The 18396-nt window shown below is 40.9% G+C and overlaps 1 protein-coding gene across 1 annotated transcript in view; it reads left to right on the plus strand.

Annotated features, from left to right (window-relative positions):
• The window catches only part of PHEX (phosphate regulating endopeptidase X-linked), a 218853-nt gene that overhangs the window by 176863 nt on the left and 23594 nt on the right, over positions 1 to 18396 (plus strand). Inside the window, exon 16 of the mRNA XM_055393675.2 lies at positions 15094 to 15148. Coding sequence (XP_055249650.1) covers positions 15094 to 15148 — 55 coding nt within the window. The remainder of the gene's footprint in view (positions 1 to 15093; positions 15149 to 18396) is intronic.

Below are 18396 nucleotides of genomic sequence, written 5' to 3' on the forward strand. Positions count from 1 at the left end.
GCATAATTTAATTATATTTGAACTGATAAGGTGGTTAAACAGGAAGACAAGGAGCTGAAGTTGTTAGTGCCTAAACTTGTGCTTCCCTAACTCTGTGATAAATGTAGAGCTCGTCTTCCTGCTTTTAGTAAGGAGACCAAACTTTGATAGAAGACCTTGTATACCACTGATTCAGTTGCATGACCTTGGTCAAGGTGTTTCTCCTTCCTGAGCCCTCTTGTCCTCATCTGCCATATGTTGAGGTTAGAGTTTTTGATAGGATTTAACAAGATCAATTTGAAAAGTGCCAGCATATCATCAGGGTCATGGTTTTGTATATCAAAAACCGGCATTCCCACCAGTAATGCCTGGGATAGCCAGTCAGTCACAGGATACAATATGAAGCTTGGGGGAAGGGATATTTTGAACTTTTGTCCTCAGAAGATTTTATACATTAAAACAATATTTTGGTAAACTTCCCTGGTAGTCCAGTGGTTAAGACTCTGAGCTTCTGCTGCAGGGGTTCAGGTTTGATCCCTGGTTAGGGAACTAAGATCCCACATGCCACATGGAATGACCAAATAAATGTTCATAGCAGCTTTATTCATAATAGCAAAAATCCAGAAAGAACCTAATTTCCATCAACAGAAGAGTAGGTGAATGAATTATGGTATATTCATACAACTGAATATTGCACAGCAATGAAAAAGAACAAACTGCTCCATTCTACAGTATGTGAAAATGCCGCTAACTTATAATGCCCAGTGAAACAATGCGTGGTTCCATTTATATGAAGTTCAGGAATAGGGAAATGAATTTGTGATCGAAGTGATAGGATTAAAATAATGATGTCCTTTGTTTGGGGGGATATTGACTGAGATGGGGGCATGGAAACATCATCTTGATCTGGGAAGTGGTTGCACAGGTGATACTTCGGTAAAACCTCACTGTGTTCTATTATAATTTTTTTATATACCATAAAATTTTGCCTTTACTTTATGTATATAATACCTCAACATGAATAGTAATACCTCTGTTCTCCCTTTAAAATGTTTAGAATAGAATATAGCATACATAGACATGTGGGCTGATGGCAGGTGACCTCAGACCAAGCCACCAGAAGTGTAGATGAGGGATCGCAAACATTTTCTGTAAAGGACCAGATAGTAAATACTTTTGGCTTTGGAAGCCATATGATTTCTGTTGCAAATTCTTAACTTTGCTGTTGCAGCCATGGACAATTCATAAACAAATGAGCATGGCTGCGCTCCAGTGGAGCTCTTTAGAGGGCTGCAGTTTGTCAGTCGGAGGTGGAGAGCACTGGGAGAGGATGGGATCCAGGGAAACTTGTAGTGTGTTGCTGCCCCAGCTTCCAAAGTATAATACTTCGGGTCTAGTCAGGCAGTGGTCCCGGGCCGTGGTGGGGAGCCACTCACATTTGGTTCTCTTCTCCACTGATATGGACTGGTGTTTAGCAGAAGATTCACTTCATGTTTTCAGTATCAAAGTGTATCTGCGTATTTCCTCATTTCAGTATTAGTTTTTTTTTTATCTTCATAGGTCTCAAATCATATTAGGCATTTATTTTAAGCAAATAAAACCTTGGTTTGAAAATAAGCAAGGCCTAAGGGCTAAAACCAATGATTTTATTATCTTATATGCAAGGGATTTATTTGCCTCAGTTTAATCACAGATACTCTGCTAAAGAAGATAAGCCTTTGTCCAGAGGCTGGGCTTATGCTGGCATCAAACTATAGAATTAATCCCGAAATCAAACATAGACTTGTTTTGCTGTTAAGGAAATAACTGTGTTTCAGACTGGTAGAATTTCTCATGCTTTGCTGACTGCCTGAAACCATAAAGTGGAAGCCAAGTTAGCAAATACTCACTTGCGGCCTCTACTGGACTTTAATGAAATTAAATCCCTGAATCCACTTGGTGTATTTGAGGAGAATTTGAAACTCCAATACTTTGGCCACCTCATGCGATGAGTTGACTCACTGGAAAAGACTCTGATGCTGGGAAGGATTGGGGGCGGGAGGAGACGGGGACGACCGAGAATGAGATGGCTGGATGGCATCACCGACTCTATGGACGTGAGTTTGAGTGAACTCCAGGAGTTGGTGATGGACAGGGAGGCCTGGCGTGCTGTGATTCATGGGGTCGCAAAGAGTTGGACACGACTGAGCGACTGAACTGAACTGAAAATAATCTACCATAGTTTGGGAGCTCGAAGAAAGGAAACTCTCAGTTCAGTTCAGTTCAGTTCAGTCACTCAGTCGTGTCCGACTCTTAGCGACCCCATGAACCACAGCACGCCAGGCCTCCCTGTCCATCACCAACTCCCGGAGTTCACTCAAACTCATGTCCATAGAGTCGGTGATGCCATCCAGCCATCTCATTCTCGGTCGTCCCCGTCTCCTCCTACCCCCAATCGCTCCCAGCATCAGAGTCTTTTCCAGTGAGTCAACTCGTCGCATGAGGTGGCCAAAGTATTGGAGCTTCACTCTAGTGGCCACCTAATCCAGATTTCTTATTATCTAGAAGAGATCTTGACAGAGCAATTCTTAGTAATTTTTTCTACTGATTCATGTCATATTTATATCGCCCCACCCCGCAGTGATTCTTACTTTCTGGTAGTCATACTCCTGTGTGGTCTATCCAACACCAGATGAGGCTGACCTCTGTAACTAATAGGATACTGTAGAAATGGCAGAGTGTGACTTCTGAGGCTAGGTCACAACAGACATATGACTTCTGGCTTGCTCTTTTGGATTGATCACCCGGGGGGAAGCCAGCAACCGTATCATGAGGGCCTCAGGAAGCTGGTAGAGAGGTCCATGTGTAAAGGATCCAGGGCCTCTTGCCCATGACCAGCACCCTGTGCACCTGCCATCTTGGAAGCTTGTCTTCTAGTCCAGCCAACCTTCAGATGATGGCGGCCCACACTGGTATCCTGACAGCAACCTCATGAGAGACCCTGAAACAGACCATCCAAATAAGCTGTGTCTGAATTCCTGACCCAGAGAATCTGTGAGACAGTAAATGTTTATTGTTTTGAGCCACTATTTGGGGGGAATGCTTTGTTATATAGCAAAAGATAAGTAATACAGACATTACAACTCCCCAGGTACTGAGTTCAGTACTAGGTCTATATAATATTGTATGGTGTAGTGGTTAAGAGTGTGGGCTTTGATTATGAATCCTGACTTGGCCACTGATAACTTGCAACCTTGAACAGATTGCTTAACATCTTTAGGCATCAGTTTAATTATCTATAAAATGGAGATAATAGTAGTGACTATCCTGTAGGGCTGTGAAGATTTTTTTTTAATTTATTCATTTTAATTGGAGGCTAATTACTTTACAATACTGTATTAGTTTTGCCATACATTGACATGAATTAAAGGTGGTAATACATATAAAATGCCTGGAAGAGAAACTGGTTTGTAGTAGGTAGTCAATAAACCTTAGCTGTTAAAGAGTTCTTGCTTTTGAGGTGTTGGGAGAGACTTGTAATCAGTCATTTATAAGAGATCATAGTGTGCAATGGAAGGGTGTGCAGTGCATCCTGGTAGGCTCAGAGCAGTGGTAATTACCTAGGGGAGTGAAGGCTGGCTTCACAGTGAAAAAGGCATTTGAGTGGACTTTGAAAGGAAAAGAAATCTATAGGCAAAGAAGGTAGGTTGAGACATGCAGAAGTACTGGTTGGTACAAAGGCAACACACACAGAGGATGGCGAGGCGGTCACAATTGCTGGGGGACAGACTGCATGTGTTAGATGCGAGGAGGAAGGCATGATGGGAGATGAAATGTAGAAGTAAATAGGACTTTAGAAGCCACATTGAGGAGCAAGCCATAGGGAACTGGTATGGTTTTCTTTCTGGAGAAGAAAATGGCACCCCACTCCAGTATTCTTTCCTGGAGAATTCCATTGAGAGGAGCTTGGCGGGCTACAGTCCATGGAGTTTCAAAGAATCAGACACGACTGAAGCGACTTAGCACAGCACAGCACATCGTTTTCTTTGGGAGGTGAGAAAATTCAGTTTCAGTTCCTTGGTCTTAGTCTCAAAGATCATGGCTTGAAGAGGGAAAAGACTGAGGCTCCTGAGGCCACTGAGGCCAGCTAGGGGTTGGGAAAGTGGTTCAAGAGAAGATTGGGGAGGGTGTAAACCTAGGTGGTGGCAGTGGTGAGAAGAATTAGGGAGTGGATAAGTTAAATCCCAAGATTGTTCTCAAATAACAGTGTAATGATAATACAGGTAGTTTTACAACTTTTCCACTGATGCTTTGAAGGACTCCCATAAAATGGAGAGTATAGTTGTTCTTTGCAGCTGCTCTTCACTGAGAACCACTAATGTGCCAAGCATTGTGCTGGATACGTTACCATGTGTCATCTCTAGTCTTCATGGAAGGTCTCTAAGCTTGGCATTGTGGGCCATTTTACAGAAGAAGAAACTGAAGCTCAGGGAGGCCAAATCACATGTGAAAGAGCACACAGTTAGCACAGCTGGGAGTATAATGCAGCTTCTCTCATTACAGACTTAGTCTTCACCCTACCACTGCTCGATGCTGGGTAAGAAATGTGAGAATTACATGAAATGGTACCTGTGAACACACTCAGACAAAGTTGCAAGCATGATATAATTGTATGTTAGAGTAATCACGCTATTCTGCCCTTCCCCATGTGGTGGGGGGTTGTTTCTGTTTGATATGGAAGCAAGATATTGTTGGATGTGGGGATAGCCAGGAGGTGAGGATTGGAAGGTCAGGTGGCTGTGCTAATATTGAAGACTCAAGGGTGGGGCCTGGAGCAGCCGCTGATGAGTGCCGTCTGTGAAAGCAAGCTGTTTGGTTATGCTCCTGATCTTCCATCCTTGGATTCTGGTAAGGTTGGGGGTGGGTGGGTTATGGGTTATATATTTTGCTCTATTTCCCCAAAATGTTTTTCTTCACAAAATATACTGTGAAATTAAAAACTTTTGTTAAGTGTGTTGAAGTTAAGTCATGAGCAAACTGCAAATAGTTTGCAAAATGGTGCACATGATGTACTTAGCAAGGTCATGGGACACCTGCTATGACTATTTTAAGACATTCTTGTCCTGGTCTAGTCCAAGACTCTGGAGGTCCTAATACAGCCTCCTGTCTTGGGGCCTGACCAAGGAGGCAGCTGAGAATGACATTCTGGGCAGTGCCACCGAGGGACAAGGTGCCTTTACGTGGGGAGCCCTGTAGTCTCATGGCATCCCTGGAAATGGGTACCAGGACCCATGGCCAGAGGGACATGTTTACCACCTGCTGTGCACTTCTGAACATGCACGCATGGGGCAGGACTCGTGCTATTTCCAGACAGAAGACTGGCAGCTTCGCTGCAGGGCCACTAGCAGAAAGCACAGAACAGTTTTAAAGGTCAGCAGGGCTTCCCTTGTGGCTCAGCTGGTAAAGAATCCGCCAGCAATGCAGGAGACCTGGGTTTGATCCCTGGTTTGGGAAGATCCCCTGGAGAAGGGAAAGGCTACCCACTCCAGTATTCTGGCCTGGAGAATTCCATGAACTGTATAGTCCATGGGGTCGCAAAGAGTCGGACACAACTGAGTGACTCTCACTTTCTGACTCAAGAGGCAGGCTGTGAGTGGAACATGCTCTAGGAGTGACATGGATATGAGCCAGAATGTGGAAAGCATCAGAAAGCTGGAAAAGAGCCATGGTGAGAGGAAAAAGGAGTCAGAAATCTCACTGTCATGATGGTCACAATCTCACTTGTCCTCCCTTGGAGAAAAATTGTTTTTAACCCTTATTACAAAAGTATTTTATCGTGCCAAATCTAGAAAAATTTAGATAAGCTAAAATATTTTTAAAGTGAATCATAATTTAAAAATAGCTACATTTAATACTTTTGTTGAATCTCAATATGTTTCTCTACCATATTTAAAAATTGAAATTAAACACGAGCTCATCCAATTATACTGTTTATTTTCCCACTGGAATTTGTAACAAATATTTTTTAAAATTTATTATGAATTCTCAGTCACCATGCCTAGTATTCCACCAAATAAAAGCGCCTTAATTTCTCTAATTTTCTACTGATAGACATTTAGGCTGTTCTACTATTGCAAACAACAACAACAACGAAAACTACTGAGATGCATTTTGTGGCTAAGTCTTTGTCAAATATGAGAGTATTCTTTAGGGTAAATTCCCAGATGTGGAGAAATTGCGGAGTCAAATGGTATGCTCAATTTGTGAAGTTTTAAAATACATGTTATGCTTCTCTTGAGAAGAGTGGTACCAATTTATATCTTCACTAACAATAGATGAGATGGTTTTCTTTTACTGAGTTAGGCATTGTGAAGATACTGCTGGAGGAGATGAATAAAGAGACTCAGTGTTTTTTTGTTTGTTTTGTCTAATTGATAAGGGGAAAATGTTAGTCACACCCAGATATGGCTCAATGACACCACACAGGCATTTGTTGACGCATCTACTGTTCTCCCAGGCCTGGACTGAACATCACTACCCATAGTGTCAGTTTTGAATATCTAGGATAGCAATTGTGTGTGTGAAATGACCTGGTGGAACATGAGTAGAATCTGAGATACTGAGCTGCACTGTGGGAGGAAATTTGTGTTTTCTCTGCCAGATGTTGAACTTGAGCAGTGGTTCTCAAAGCGTGGCCCCTGGATCAACAGCATCAGCATCATTTGTAATAAATGGACCTTACCTGGTCCCATCCCTGACCTCCCAAATAAAAAACTCTGGTGATGGGCCAAGCAATATATGTTTTAAGAAGATTTTAACTATCAAACCTCTGCTACATGGTGAAGTTTGATAACTGCTGAGCTATAAAAATGGAGCAGATGCAAAAGAGGTCCGATTTGGGTGGGTAAAGGTAAGGAGGCTAACTTGTCCTGGTTTGCCTGGGATTGTCCCAACTTCATCACTGAAAGCTCCACATCCTAGGAGCTCCTTCAAGCCTGGGCCAACAGGGATGGTTGGTCACCTTGGTAAATAAGAAGAGGATCTGTTTGTTGCAGCCTGGAGGTAATTATGGCACAAAAAGCAGAGAAAGGCCAGAAGAGAAGGTTTCAAGATGGAGGGCAGATTTTGGAAGCTGCTTTCTGCTTGTCAGTTCTAGGCTGATGGATATGGTGGCAGGAGGTTACCTGCGGGAAGCCAGCAGATGGCCAAGGCATCTTGCTGAATCCCTTGACATGAGTCACAGCTGTTAGAACTTGATATTTTCTGGAAAGGGGATGGTTGGCATTCACCAAACTACTGCAAGATGCCAAATTGAAAAAAAAATCCACTATTAATCTTAGCAGTGATGACAATGAAATCCCTTTACAGCAAAAAATATAACCAAAAGTGCTTTGTAATTGCAGCAATTTCCATGTTCCTACTGATGGCCCCCTAGCTTCTAGAAGAATGGTATCCAGCTTATCTGATTATGAGAACTAATCCTGAATAAGATGTAACAGTCATTCTCTCTTAGAGTGAGAATTCAGCCTGGATTTTCCAAAGCAGTTGTAATTAAAACTATTTTTGTCCTTTTGTAAAATCATAATTTATAAGCCATGTAAAGTTTCAGTTTTGAAAGAATAGTCTGTGAAATTATAATACAAATATCTAATCATATGTTACAAGTACTGCATTGAGGAGCAGTAAAGAGAGGAGAATGAGACAAGAGGGCTGATTTATATACATCGGTTAAGTTAAATATAAGAAGCTCCTTATTTTTCCTAAACTGAGATTTCTGTACTTGTTTGCATATTAGAATCACCCTGGGAGCTTTTATAAGCTCAGTATGCATCAGCATACTGACATTCAGGGCTCCATCCCAGACATCGTGACCTGATATGTCTGGGGCAGGGACATGGGTTTATTTTATAAAGCCTCCCCAAAGGATTCTAATGTACAGTTGGAGTTGAGGATCCTTATTCTGATCTAAGTCAGGGAGTCACAACTAGGATGCACCAAAATAACTGGGGAACTGTTGAAAACTCTTACGCCCGCTGATCTTACAAATCTTTTACCCATTAGCCTATACATGTGTATAGGTAACCCCTTTCCACAACACACGTATGTATCTACTCTCATGTATCCAGTATTTCTCCACTGAGTTTAAAGAATATTTCAATTAAACATGCACTTTATAGAGCTTTGGTATCAATTCACCTTCCTCTTTAGATTTTACAAAATGAAATTTTTTTCTAGTTACGTCCTTTTTCCTTTCCCTGGGTTGTAGTTTCTTTGAGGACATTTGTAGGTTTTGGCTTTCTTCACTTAGTTTGATGATCCCTAGTTTTATCTATGTTCCTGAAAGTTGAATGGATTTATTCTTTTTTTTGTGTGTGGATTTCCCAGTTGCGCTCTGGTAAAGAATCTGCCTGCCAATGCAGGAGGTGCAAGAGACGTGGGTTTCATCTCTGGATTAGAAAGATCCCCTGGAGGAGGAAATGGCACCTTCCCAGTTTTCTTGCCTGGGAAATCCCATGGATAGAGAAGCCTAGTGGGGTATAGTCCATGGGGTCATAAAGAGTCATTCACATGCACACATACTGAAAATTGGAGGCCTCCCATCTTGTTAAATTTGACCAAACGTGGAAACAATAGGAAATGATGTGCCAGTCTGACTATAGTTATTTTTAAAATAGTCACCATTTGTAAATGTTAATATATTTAAAAAAACTTCACATCCAAAAATAACCAAACTTTGGAAGATAATGTTTTTAAAATACTTGCCACATGATAACCTTTCTGAGCCATACACTTACAGATATCAGATATGGAACTTAATGTGGCAATTACATGAAAACATACAAAGAATGTAGGGAAAAGAGATTAAGTTTGTTCAATATTGTTAAGCCCAAAGGACTCTGATATATATCAGTATTTTGTCTGATATTCTCGTTGTAGCCTATGCCCTAACCACAAAAGGGAAAATATCCTACTTTTATTCTTTGGTGGTGGGGAGGGCTAAGAGGACACAGGGGTGATGGAATTAGCACGGAGCTGGGCAGGTCTTTTTATCTTGTCAATATTTGCTTTCTGATTGAGAGTTTATTGGAAAAAAATATGCAAACCTCAAAACTACACTAGTTTGGCTATGAATGTAGGGGAATACAACCAACAGAGTCCCTAATCTAGAAGGTAAACAAAAACCAGAGTTTGAACAATGGAACATATCCCCATTCTGGTGTTGAATATGGAAACTTCAAGAAGTAGCATATCGATAGTAATATTGTGTAATGTTTTAGACTTTGGCTAACCCCCACTTATACGTAATGTTTAATCCCCATCACCCTTTAGAGTTTCACAAAGTGCAGATTCCATTTACTCAACAAATATTTATAGAGTGCTTACCACATGCCAGGCATTGTTCCAGCTCTGAAGATATTGCCGTGAAAGAATGGTAAAAGTAAATAAAAGTCCTTTTGTTACGGAGCTTGCATTCCAATTGGGGAAAGACAGACAATACTTTATAGACAATAAGTAAAATGTAGATACCATAGATGGTGGTATTATGATGAGATATAAACCAGTTGAGGGGGATAGGATAATACTTGGCTCCTTTAAAAAAGCACTAGGGAAAGCCTTAATGAGAAAGTGACATTTAAGTAAATATCTGAAGTTAGTTTTAAACATAGTAGTGGGAAGTTCTGGGTTGGGGGGAGAGAAAAAAGAGGAATCGCTAATTTTTATTTTGATCTCTCTGCATAATACATTGGCCAAAAAGTCCATTTGGGTTTTTGCATAAAGCTCAGTAGTTTGAATTTGCTATGCCTGAGGACATATGTTTATTTTCTAGGGTCTAAGCTTTAGGATAACAGGCTAATTTTTTTCTCTGTACTTACCTATAATTAAAAAACACTAATTAATATGATTTTACACTAATAACATGAATACTAGAACCCAGAGATGTTGAGGCGTTTGCCTTTTCCTGGAAAGATGTAGCTAAAGTTAGGACAGAACTATGACTTTAAAGGCCAACTAGTTGAACCTGGGAGAAGGCAATGGCACCCCACTCCAGTACTCTTGCCTGGAAAATCCCATGGATGGAGGAGGCTGGTAGGCTATAGTCCATGGGGTCGCTAAGAGTCAGACACGACTGAGCGACTTCACTTTCACTTTTCATGTTCATGCATTGGAAAAGGAAATGACAACCCACTCCAGTGTTCTTGCCTGGAGAATCCCAGGGACAGGGGAGCCTGGTGGGCTGCCATCTATGGGGTCGCACAGAGTTGGACACGACTGAAGACAGCTTAGCAGCAGCAGCAGCAGCAGTTGAACCTGACCCAGTGAATGTGATCAGTTCTTTTGCAGTTCTGTCCTAAACAAAAGTACTCTATGCCTTTTACTGTTACCGTTTTGCTAAGACTGCAATTAGATTAGTCAGTATTCATCAATAGAGTTATGAGAAACTGCAATGAAAATGGAAGGCTGACCAAGTAGAAAGCTTGAAGCAGGCCTTATGATTTTCCTACCTGTAGATTTGAGAAAGAGAATTGTTTGCTACCAGATAAAGAGGTTATTATAGCATGTGTGTCTGTGCATAGCCATGTCCGACTCTTTGCGGCCCCATGGACTGTAGCCCGCCAGGCTCCTCTGCTGATGAAACTTTCCAGGCAAGAATGCTGGAGTGGGTTGTCATTCCCTTCTCCAGGGAATCTTCCCGACCCAGGGATCGAACCCATGTCTTTTGTATCTCCTGTATTGGCAGGAGGATTCTTTACCACTAGTACCACCTAGGAAGCCCATATAAATGCCAGTATTTTGTTTTTGGTCAGAATTTTAGAGTTTGAAATTATTTTACTACAAGCTGTATTTTTGCTTGAAATAGAAATTTGCTGGTATTTACAAATGTACGAGCAAAAATTACTGCCATGTAAGCTGAGTAGACTATAAACTGTTTTTGGATAATTTTGGAAGAGTTTTCTATAACACACATTTATTTCTTTTTTAAAAATTTTGTTAATTTATTTTTGGCTGTGTTAGGTCTTCTTTGCTGTATGGGCTTTTCTCTAGTTGCAGTGAGTGGGGGCTACTCTCTAGTTGAGATGCATGGCTTCTCTTGTTGTGGAGCACAGGCTCTAGGACATGTGGGATTCAGTAGTTGTGGTTCCTGGGCTCTACAACACAGGCTCAATAGTTGTGGCACATAGGCCTAGTTGCTCCATGGTATGTGGAATCTTCCCGGATCAGGAATTGAACCTGTGTCTCTTACATTGGCAGGTGAATTCTTCACCACTGAGCCACGAGGGAAGCCCCACACATGTTTATTTCTAAAAGAGTTTATTTTAATTACAGATGATTACCTTTGATTAATCAATATTTAAAACATTACATTTATGACCAAAGCCCCATTAACCACCCACCATCCCAAATCCCAATGATCTCTAAGAGATAAATGACTACTGTGACCACTTTGATATGTATTTTATAGACATTTTCTATACATATACACATATGTATATTCATATACATATGTGAATTTTCATATATATACAAACTGATAAGAGGGTTACTTTAAATATATAAATGGCATTTATATGTCTATATCTATGCCCTGATTTATGCCAATAGCATTTCTTAGAGTGTTTCCCATGCTAGAAGATGGAGATCTACCTCTTGACTCTTCCTTTGCTGCTCAGCAGTCCATAAAGTGGTTATATCATCAAGTCATTCCCCTCCTGTTGGACATCTAGGTTGTTGCACGCTTTTCTCAGTTACAGCGATGTAGCAATAAACGTATTTAGTCATGACTCTGCAGTGCATGTGAACCAGTGATTGGGCAGTGGTTCTTGAAGTGTGGTTGCCCAAGCATCAGCCTCACAGGGGAACTTGTTAGAGATGCAAATTCCTAACCACCTCTCTGGACCTACTGACTCACAAACTCTAAGGGTGGGGCCCAGTAATCTGTATTTCAATAAGGTGATTCTGATGCATGGCAAAACTGGAGAACACCTGGCATTTATAGGTTTAAGAGATGATTAAATTGCTTTCCAAAATGCTTGCAACAATTTATACTCCCACTAACATGCTTCCTACACCCTGGCCAATATTACCTATTATTAAATTGATTAATTTTGCCAGAAGTGAAGTTGCTCAGTTGTGTCCGACTCTTTGCAACCCCATGGACAGTAGCCTACACCAGGCTCCTCCGTCCATGGGATTTTCTAGGCAAGAGTACTGGATTGGGTTGCCATTTCCTTCTCCAGGGAATCTTCCCAACCCAGGGATTGAACCCAGGTCTCCCGCATTGTAGACAGACGCTTCACCATCTGACCCACCAGGGAAATTTTGCCAGTCCAACAGTTAAATTTCTCTTTCCTCCCTCTCTCCTCTCATGTTCATGTATGTATGTGTACATACATATGCACACATACGAATTTACCTTGTAAGGAATGTCTTCCATAAATATACAGATAGAAAAAGAATCTTGAAAAGTGTGAAATAGGTGGCAAGGCAGTGCTGAAATGGGAAGAAGAGAAGATAAAATGAATATGCAAGAAAAGATAATAAAAGCCCATTAAAAAGGGAGAGAAAAAGAAAAAAAATCCCATTTCCTTTTATTTAATTATTTTTCACTTCTCCCTTTGCTCAATAGAACTCACTCACTTTATGAGATAAGATACTGAGTTGGCCCTTTTGAAATTTGATCTGTCACTCTTGCCAGTTGACATCTCCAAAAATGCAGCTTAAACTGTTAATCCATTCACTTCAGCTAAACGGTCCTAAGGGCATCAGATTCTTGTGTTGATCAGTGTTGGATTCCCTGGCCCTGACAAGCTGTGAAGATCCAGATGATCAGGGGAGCATGATGGCTGAGGCTGGTGAGTCTGGGGCCTCTAACAGAGACAGTGGCAGAAAGGAGGCTCAGGCAGGTGTCAGATGCTTTCCTGTAAAGGGGTTGGCAGTGGACATAAATGCTGCCAGCTGGGCACATTACCAAGCAAGAAAGCCATCATGATTTAATAATTAAATCACATTGGTCTATGATCACTGTTCTTATTAGCAAAGATCATTGCTTTTTGATGATATATATTATATGAGACAGAATTTTCATACAAACACTGTGATTTGCATATATGTGTGGTATATATTTGCATATGTGTATATATATATATATATATATATATATCTCCAAGTCAGAATGACTTACTAAAAGTAATCACCAAAAAGAGGATGGAATTTTGATGTAAAGATGCCAAGGATATTTAAGAAAATGTGGAAATTATGAAGATTAATTTGACATCTCCCCTCTAGAGTCAGATGCAGTTTCCATTATGTGAAAGCGGCAGGAAGAGAGAGGACTCTAGGCTGGATCCATCTCTGTTGTACAATATGGTTTTTGTACCCTGATATTGCAAACTATGATGTTATTAAGAAAATATCAATAAATATATATGAATTGCACAAATTAATATTTCACTTCTAAATTAAGAACCTGCTTTCCTGCCCTCATGACTCATAATATCCTATCTTGGAGGGGAGGTAGACAGGTTGTTGAGACGAAAAGAAGGGAGAGAAAACCTTTGAACTCATGAAAGAGCTTTCAGTCTCTAGGAGCCTTGAGCAGTAGCCCTGTAACAGGCAGGGATGTTGCAGAAAGTATCTCTTTCTAATGTTTTTTTGTTACTATTCATTGCAATTCCCAGTTGTAATGACTTGTAAGTGCAGCTCCTAGGATCCACTCTAGGGTACAAAATTTAATGGTGAGTTGCAGTGGCGAAGCAAAGCAAGGCATTTCTCCCACTCATCTGTACCCTGGGCCAGCTACATCATTTGTGGGCCTCGGTACCAAATGAAGAAACAGGGACCCCCTTTTCAGAAAGCAGGAAAAAGTGCTGTCAAGGGGCTGCAATAGAAAGCTTTGGCCTTCCTTCCATGGTCTCTCATTCTGTAGACTGGTCACAGTATTTTTTATCTGCTATTTAGTACTGTGAGTTGTAATGAAAATTAAAAATTTAAATCATCAGCATTATTTTGCCATTCATCTTTATATTGTACAATGCCAAAGCAAATACAGATATAAGAACTTTTACTTGAGCTATGGAATCACCAAAATTATAGTTTGTATTTTCTAGCTTATACACTAGTATGTATTTTCTTCTTGTCAGGATGGAGGAAACACTGCATAAAACGAATTCAGCAGGTTTTATTTCATTTCTTATTACATATGCATTCTATCAACAATCTCTGCCTTTGGTATACTGATGAATAAGGAAGGGCTGTAAGGGAAAAAACCAGGGGTAGTCCTATCTTTCCCTTTCCTTTTATGTCATCATTTTGGTGTATGTAGTTGCCTAATGCAGTGAAGTAACAGGAGTAGGATAGAATTCTTATCTATCTAATAAGATAGAATTCTTATTCACGTTCTTAGAATGCCACTGCTGCCTTTTGGTGGTCAAAGCAAATTCTGGTTCCAGTTGAAAGAGCCCTCTTGTGGCTGTCAGAACCCCCACCTATTCAGTCCTAGATATAACATACTTAACTTGGGCTTGCTTTGAATCTTGCTGAATTCACACATGTTGTGGGTCTACCAGAGTTCTGTGCTTCCAGGGAGCATCTTGTATGCTGTGTGCAAATAGAGCATAATCAGAACTGTGGACAGATATGTCGTGCGTGGCTCCTTTACTCACAAACGTGCTTTATTGTCCCTTTGGTCTCCACTTCCAAAATCACATTCAAACATAAAATTGTTAAGTGTTTCAGACAGTGACAACAGAGTATTAAATCCAATGTGAGGTTCTTTTGCACGGGGCCCTGTGTGAGTGCACGGGTTGTGTACCCATGAAGCCAGCCCTTTCTGTGTCAGGGGAAGCTGCAGGACAGCTGGAGGCCTCTTTCATGTGCTGTGTCTGAAGGAGCCCTTCTCACAGCCCATAGTGTATCCACACAAAATGGTTTCCTTGAAACTGATGGAATGCAGTGATTTCAAACTCAGTGGAATTAATCTTAGAGGCAGTTGGATCTATTCGAGGGCTCCCAGCTCCATGAGGAGTACTTTTCTGATGGGCCTTTGAAACTCCAAGGCTAAAGCCATGGTCAGGTACTCATCATCAAATCAATCTCTATATCCCTTATAGTCGTGTTTGTTTGTCTTTCTCCTAGGATTTCCAGCAGGAGAACTCCAGAAGCCTTTCTTTTGGGGAACAGAATATCCTCGGTAAGTAAACTAATAAGAGAAACCAGTTACTGAAAGGGAAGGAAGAACATGATGTTTGGCAGAGCACAGAATATAAAGTAAAAAAAAAAAAAAGCAAAACCAAACAAAAGAAGGCATGGAACCCAACATGGGTAGTCCCCATTCTCATCATGTTAGTTGTTTCCTGATGCTTGTTACCAGGGTGTATGATTGGATAAGAAAGCTAACCTGTACACAGGAAGCTTTCATTTGTTATGCATTTGTTTACTTATGTATTGATGCATACTGGAAATACGTGAACCTTAAAGGACTGTTGGAATTTGAGTTTATGGTGATGGATTTAAACCTATTCCAAATGGAAGAAACGACGTGGGAAAAGGGAAGAAAATTGCTTTTAGAATAGCAAAGAGTCTAGTTTGGCAAGTCCAAATGTTATTTGAAGGGAAATAGTAGAAAAGAAGTCTGGAAAAAACGGTTGATGTTTGATATTGGAGTGCTCTGAATTCCAGTAAGGAGCCTGGACATTAGGCAATAGAAGATACTGACGTTTTTGAGCAAGTAGAGATAATGAAGTTTGTCTTTAGAAGCATAATCTGGGTAGCTATACAACAGGTCAGAAATGGACAGTGTCTGGAATTAGAGATTTCACTTTAGAGGCCATCAGTACCAACTGACTGTAGACTCATGTAATTCAGAATTTCCAGACATAGTGGGAATTCTAATAATCATTGTCAGTTATATCACCACTTTTATTATGTGCCTTTGCTTACTCTGATGCTTTAATGCATGAAAAATGTAGTCTTGATTTTAGTAGTCACTTATATTTTGGTTTGGATCAGTGACAATTTGAATATGATGCTTCAGCTTAAAAAGATATAGGATCACATACATATATAAATAAGAGAAATACAGTGGCAATGTTGTTCTTTGGGCTTTCCCAGAAGCAGATTCTGTAACAAGGATTCTAGTGCAAATAGTTCTTCTCAGAGGTGACACTAGGAAATACCACCAGGGCAGTGAAGAAGTGGGACAGGGAAGGAAGGAAACCAATTAACTGTGTCAGATGAATTTTCTATGGTGGTCATAATGAGTTGTCACAAATGAAATGGCTTAAAACAATGTAAATTTATTAGCTTACAGTTCTGTAGGTCAGAACTCCAACCTGGGTCTCTCTGTGCTAAACACAAGATGTTGTTAGGACAGCATTTCTTTCTGAAAGCTATAGGGAGGAGTCTGTTTCCTTGCCTTTTCTAGCTTCCGGAGGTGGCCCACATTCCTTGGCTCATGGCGCTCTTCCTCTGTCTTCCAAACTAGCAAAGTTGTATTACTCTGACCATTCATTCATTCATAATCACATCTCATTCTGGCTTTCCTTATCTGCTTTCTCCTCCACTTAAAAAATTATTTATTTTTGGCAGCTCTGGCTCCTCGTTGCTTCAGGAGGGCTTTCTCTAGTGGCAGAGACCAGGAGCTACTCTCTTGTGGAGCACTGGCTCTAGGCGCACAGGCTTTGGTAGTTGTGTCACATGGGCTTAGTTGCTCTGAAGCATGTGGGATCTTCCTGGATCAGGGATCAAACCTATGTGCCCTGCATTGGCAGGTGTATTCTTAACCAATGAACCACCAGGGAAATTCTACTTCACTTTTTTTTTTTTAAGCCAGTTATTACTGTGGGCAACTTGAATTCTTTTCTGCTAGAAAATTGTAGAATAAGCTTCAGCACAATTTCATCTCAGGGGCAAGGGAGCTTGGGTATTTGTCTTCCAACTGACTTTCCACAACTGATTGAAGGTTGCCACTGGGTGTTTTAACTCACTGGCATTGCCCTGCAAAAGCCTAGAGGGCTCTGGTGGCCAGAGAAAGCCCTCAGGCAACTAGTTTCAGGTGCTGGCAGTTGGAAGCTGTCAGATTGGTGTGCTTAAAAATGGTGAGTGCCCAAGGACAGGATCAGGCATCGATAAAGCCTACAATAGGGAAGCACAGTTATTAGCATAAATAAAATTGACCAGTTTATATGGACAAAATCCATTCATATCATCCCAAGTTTCATCTGTATAGTTTTCATCAGTTCAGTTCAGTTGTTGAGTCGTGTCCGACTCTTTGTGACCCACATGGACTGCAGCAAGCCAGTCTTCCCTGTCCATCACCAACTCCCGGAGCTTGCTCAAACTCATGTCCATCAAGTCGGTGATGCCATTGAACCATCGCATCCTCTGTCATCCCCTTCTCCTCCTGCCTTCAATCTTTTCCAGCATCAGGGTCTTTTCCAGTGAGTCAGTTCTTTGCATCAGGTGGCCAAAATATAGGAGCTTCAGCTTCAGCATCAGTCCTTTCAATGAATGTTCAGGACTGATTTCCTTTAGGATTGACTGGTTTGATCTCCTTGCAGTTCAAAAGATTCTCAATAGTCTTCTGGAGAAGGCAATGGCAACCCACTCCAGTACTCTTGCCTGGACAATCCCATGGATGGAGGAGCGTGGTAGGCTGCAGTCCATGGGGTCGCTAAGAGTTGGACACGACTGAGCGACTTCACTTTCACTTTTCACTTTCATGCATTGAAGAAGGAAATGGCAACCCCCTCCAGTGTTCTTGCCTGGAGAATCCCAGGGACGGGGGAGCCTGGTGGGCTGCCATCTATGGGTTCACACAGAGTCGGACACAACTGAAGCAACTTAGCAGCAGCAGCAGCAATAGTCTTCTCCAACACTACAGTTCAAGAGCATTAATTCTTCTGCACTCAGCTTGCTTTATGGTCCAACTCTCACAATCCATTTGACTATATAGACCTTTGTCAGCAGTTTTCATCAGTGTTCAGAGAGTTTTAATCAGTGTTCAGATATTTGTAATCAGATTTTTTGTATTGTTAAGATTAGAAATTTATATATATTTCCATAAAGTTAAAGACAGACTAAATATTCACTAAGCTTGCTTCAAACTAAAGAGGGTCCTAGAATTTTTTGACATTGCTTATCATTAGCAGTTAAACTGATCTCCTGTTATTGTGGTTATATGCCTGGACACTTGGACATAGTCAGGTTGGAGTTTGAATTTATTGATCAGTGAATTTGTTTATCATGTCCATGAGATGATTTTCTGATATAAAAGTCAAAATCATAGAAACTTAAGAAATGTTGATGTTCACCTTTATGCTGAGAGAGAGATTTTTATTTTTTTTCCTAGGGGTTCTATGTTTTGCATTGAAGCCATCCATCCTCTGTTAAGATACCCATTCAGTAATTATTAAGCATCTTTTGGACACTTAGCATTGG

This window comes from Moschus berezovskii, chromosome X (assembly GCF_049115385.1).
Source record: "Moschus berezovskii isolate FMDL1 chromosome X, NW_MosBer_1.0, whole genome shotgun sequence".
Lineage (NCBI taxonomy): Eukaryota > Metazoa > Chordata > Mammalia > Artiodactyla > Moschidae > Moschus > Moschus berezovskii.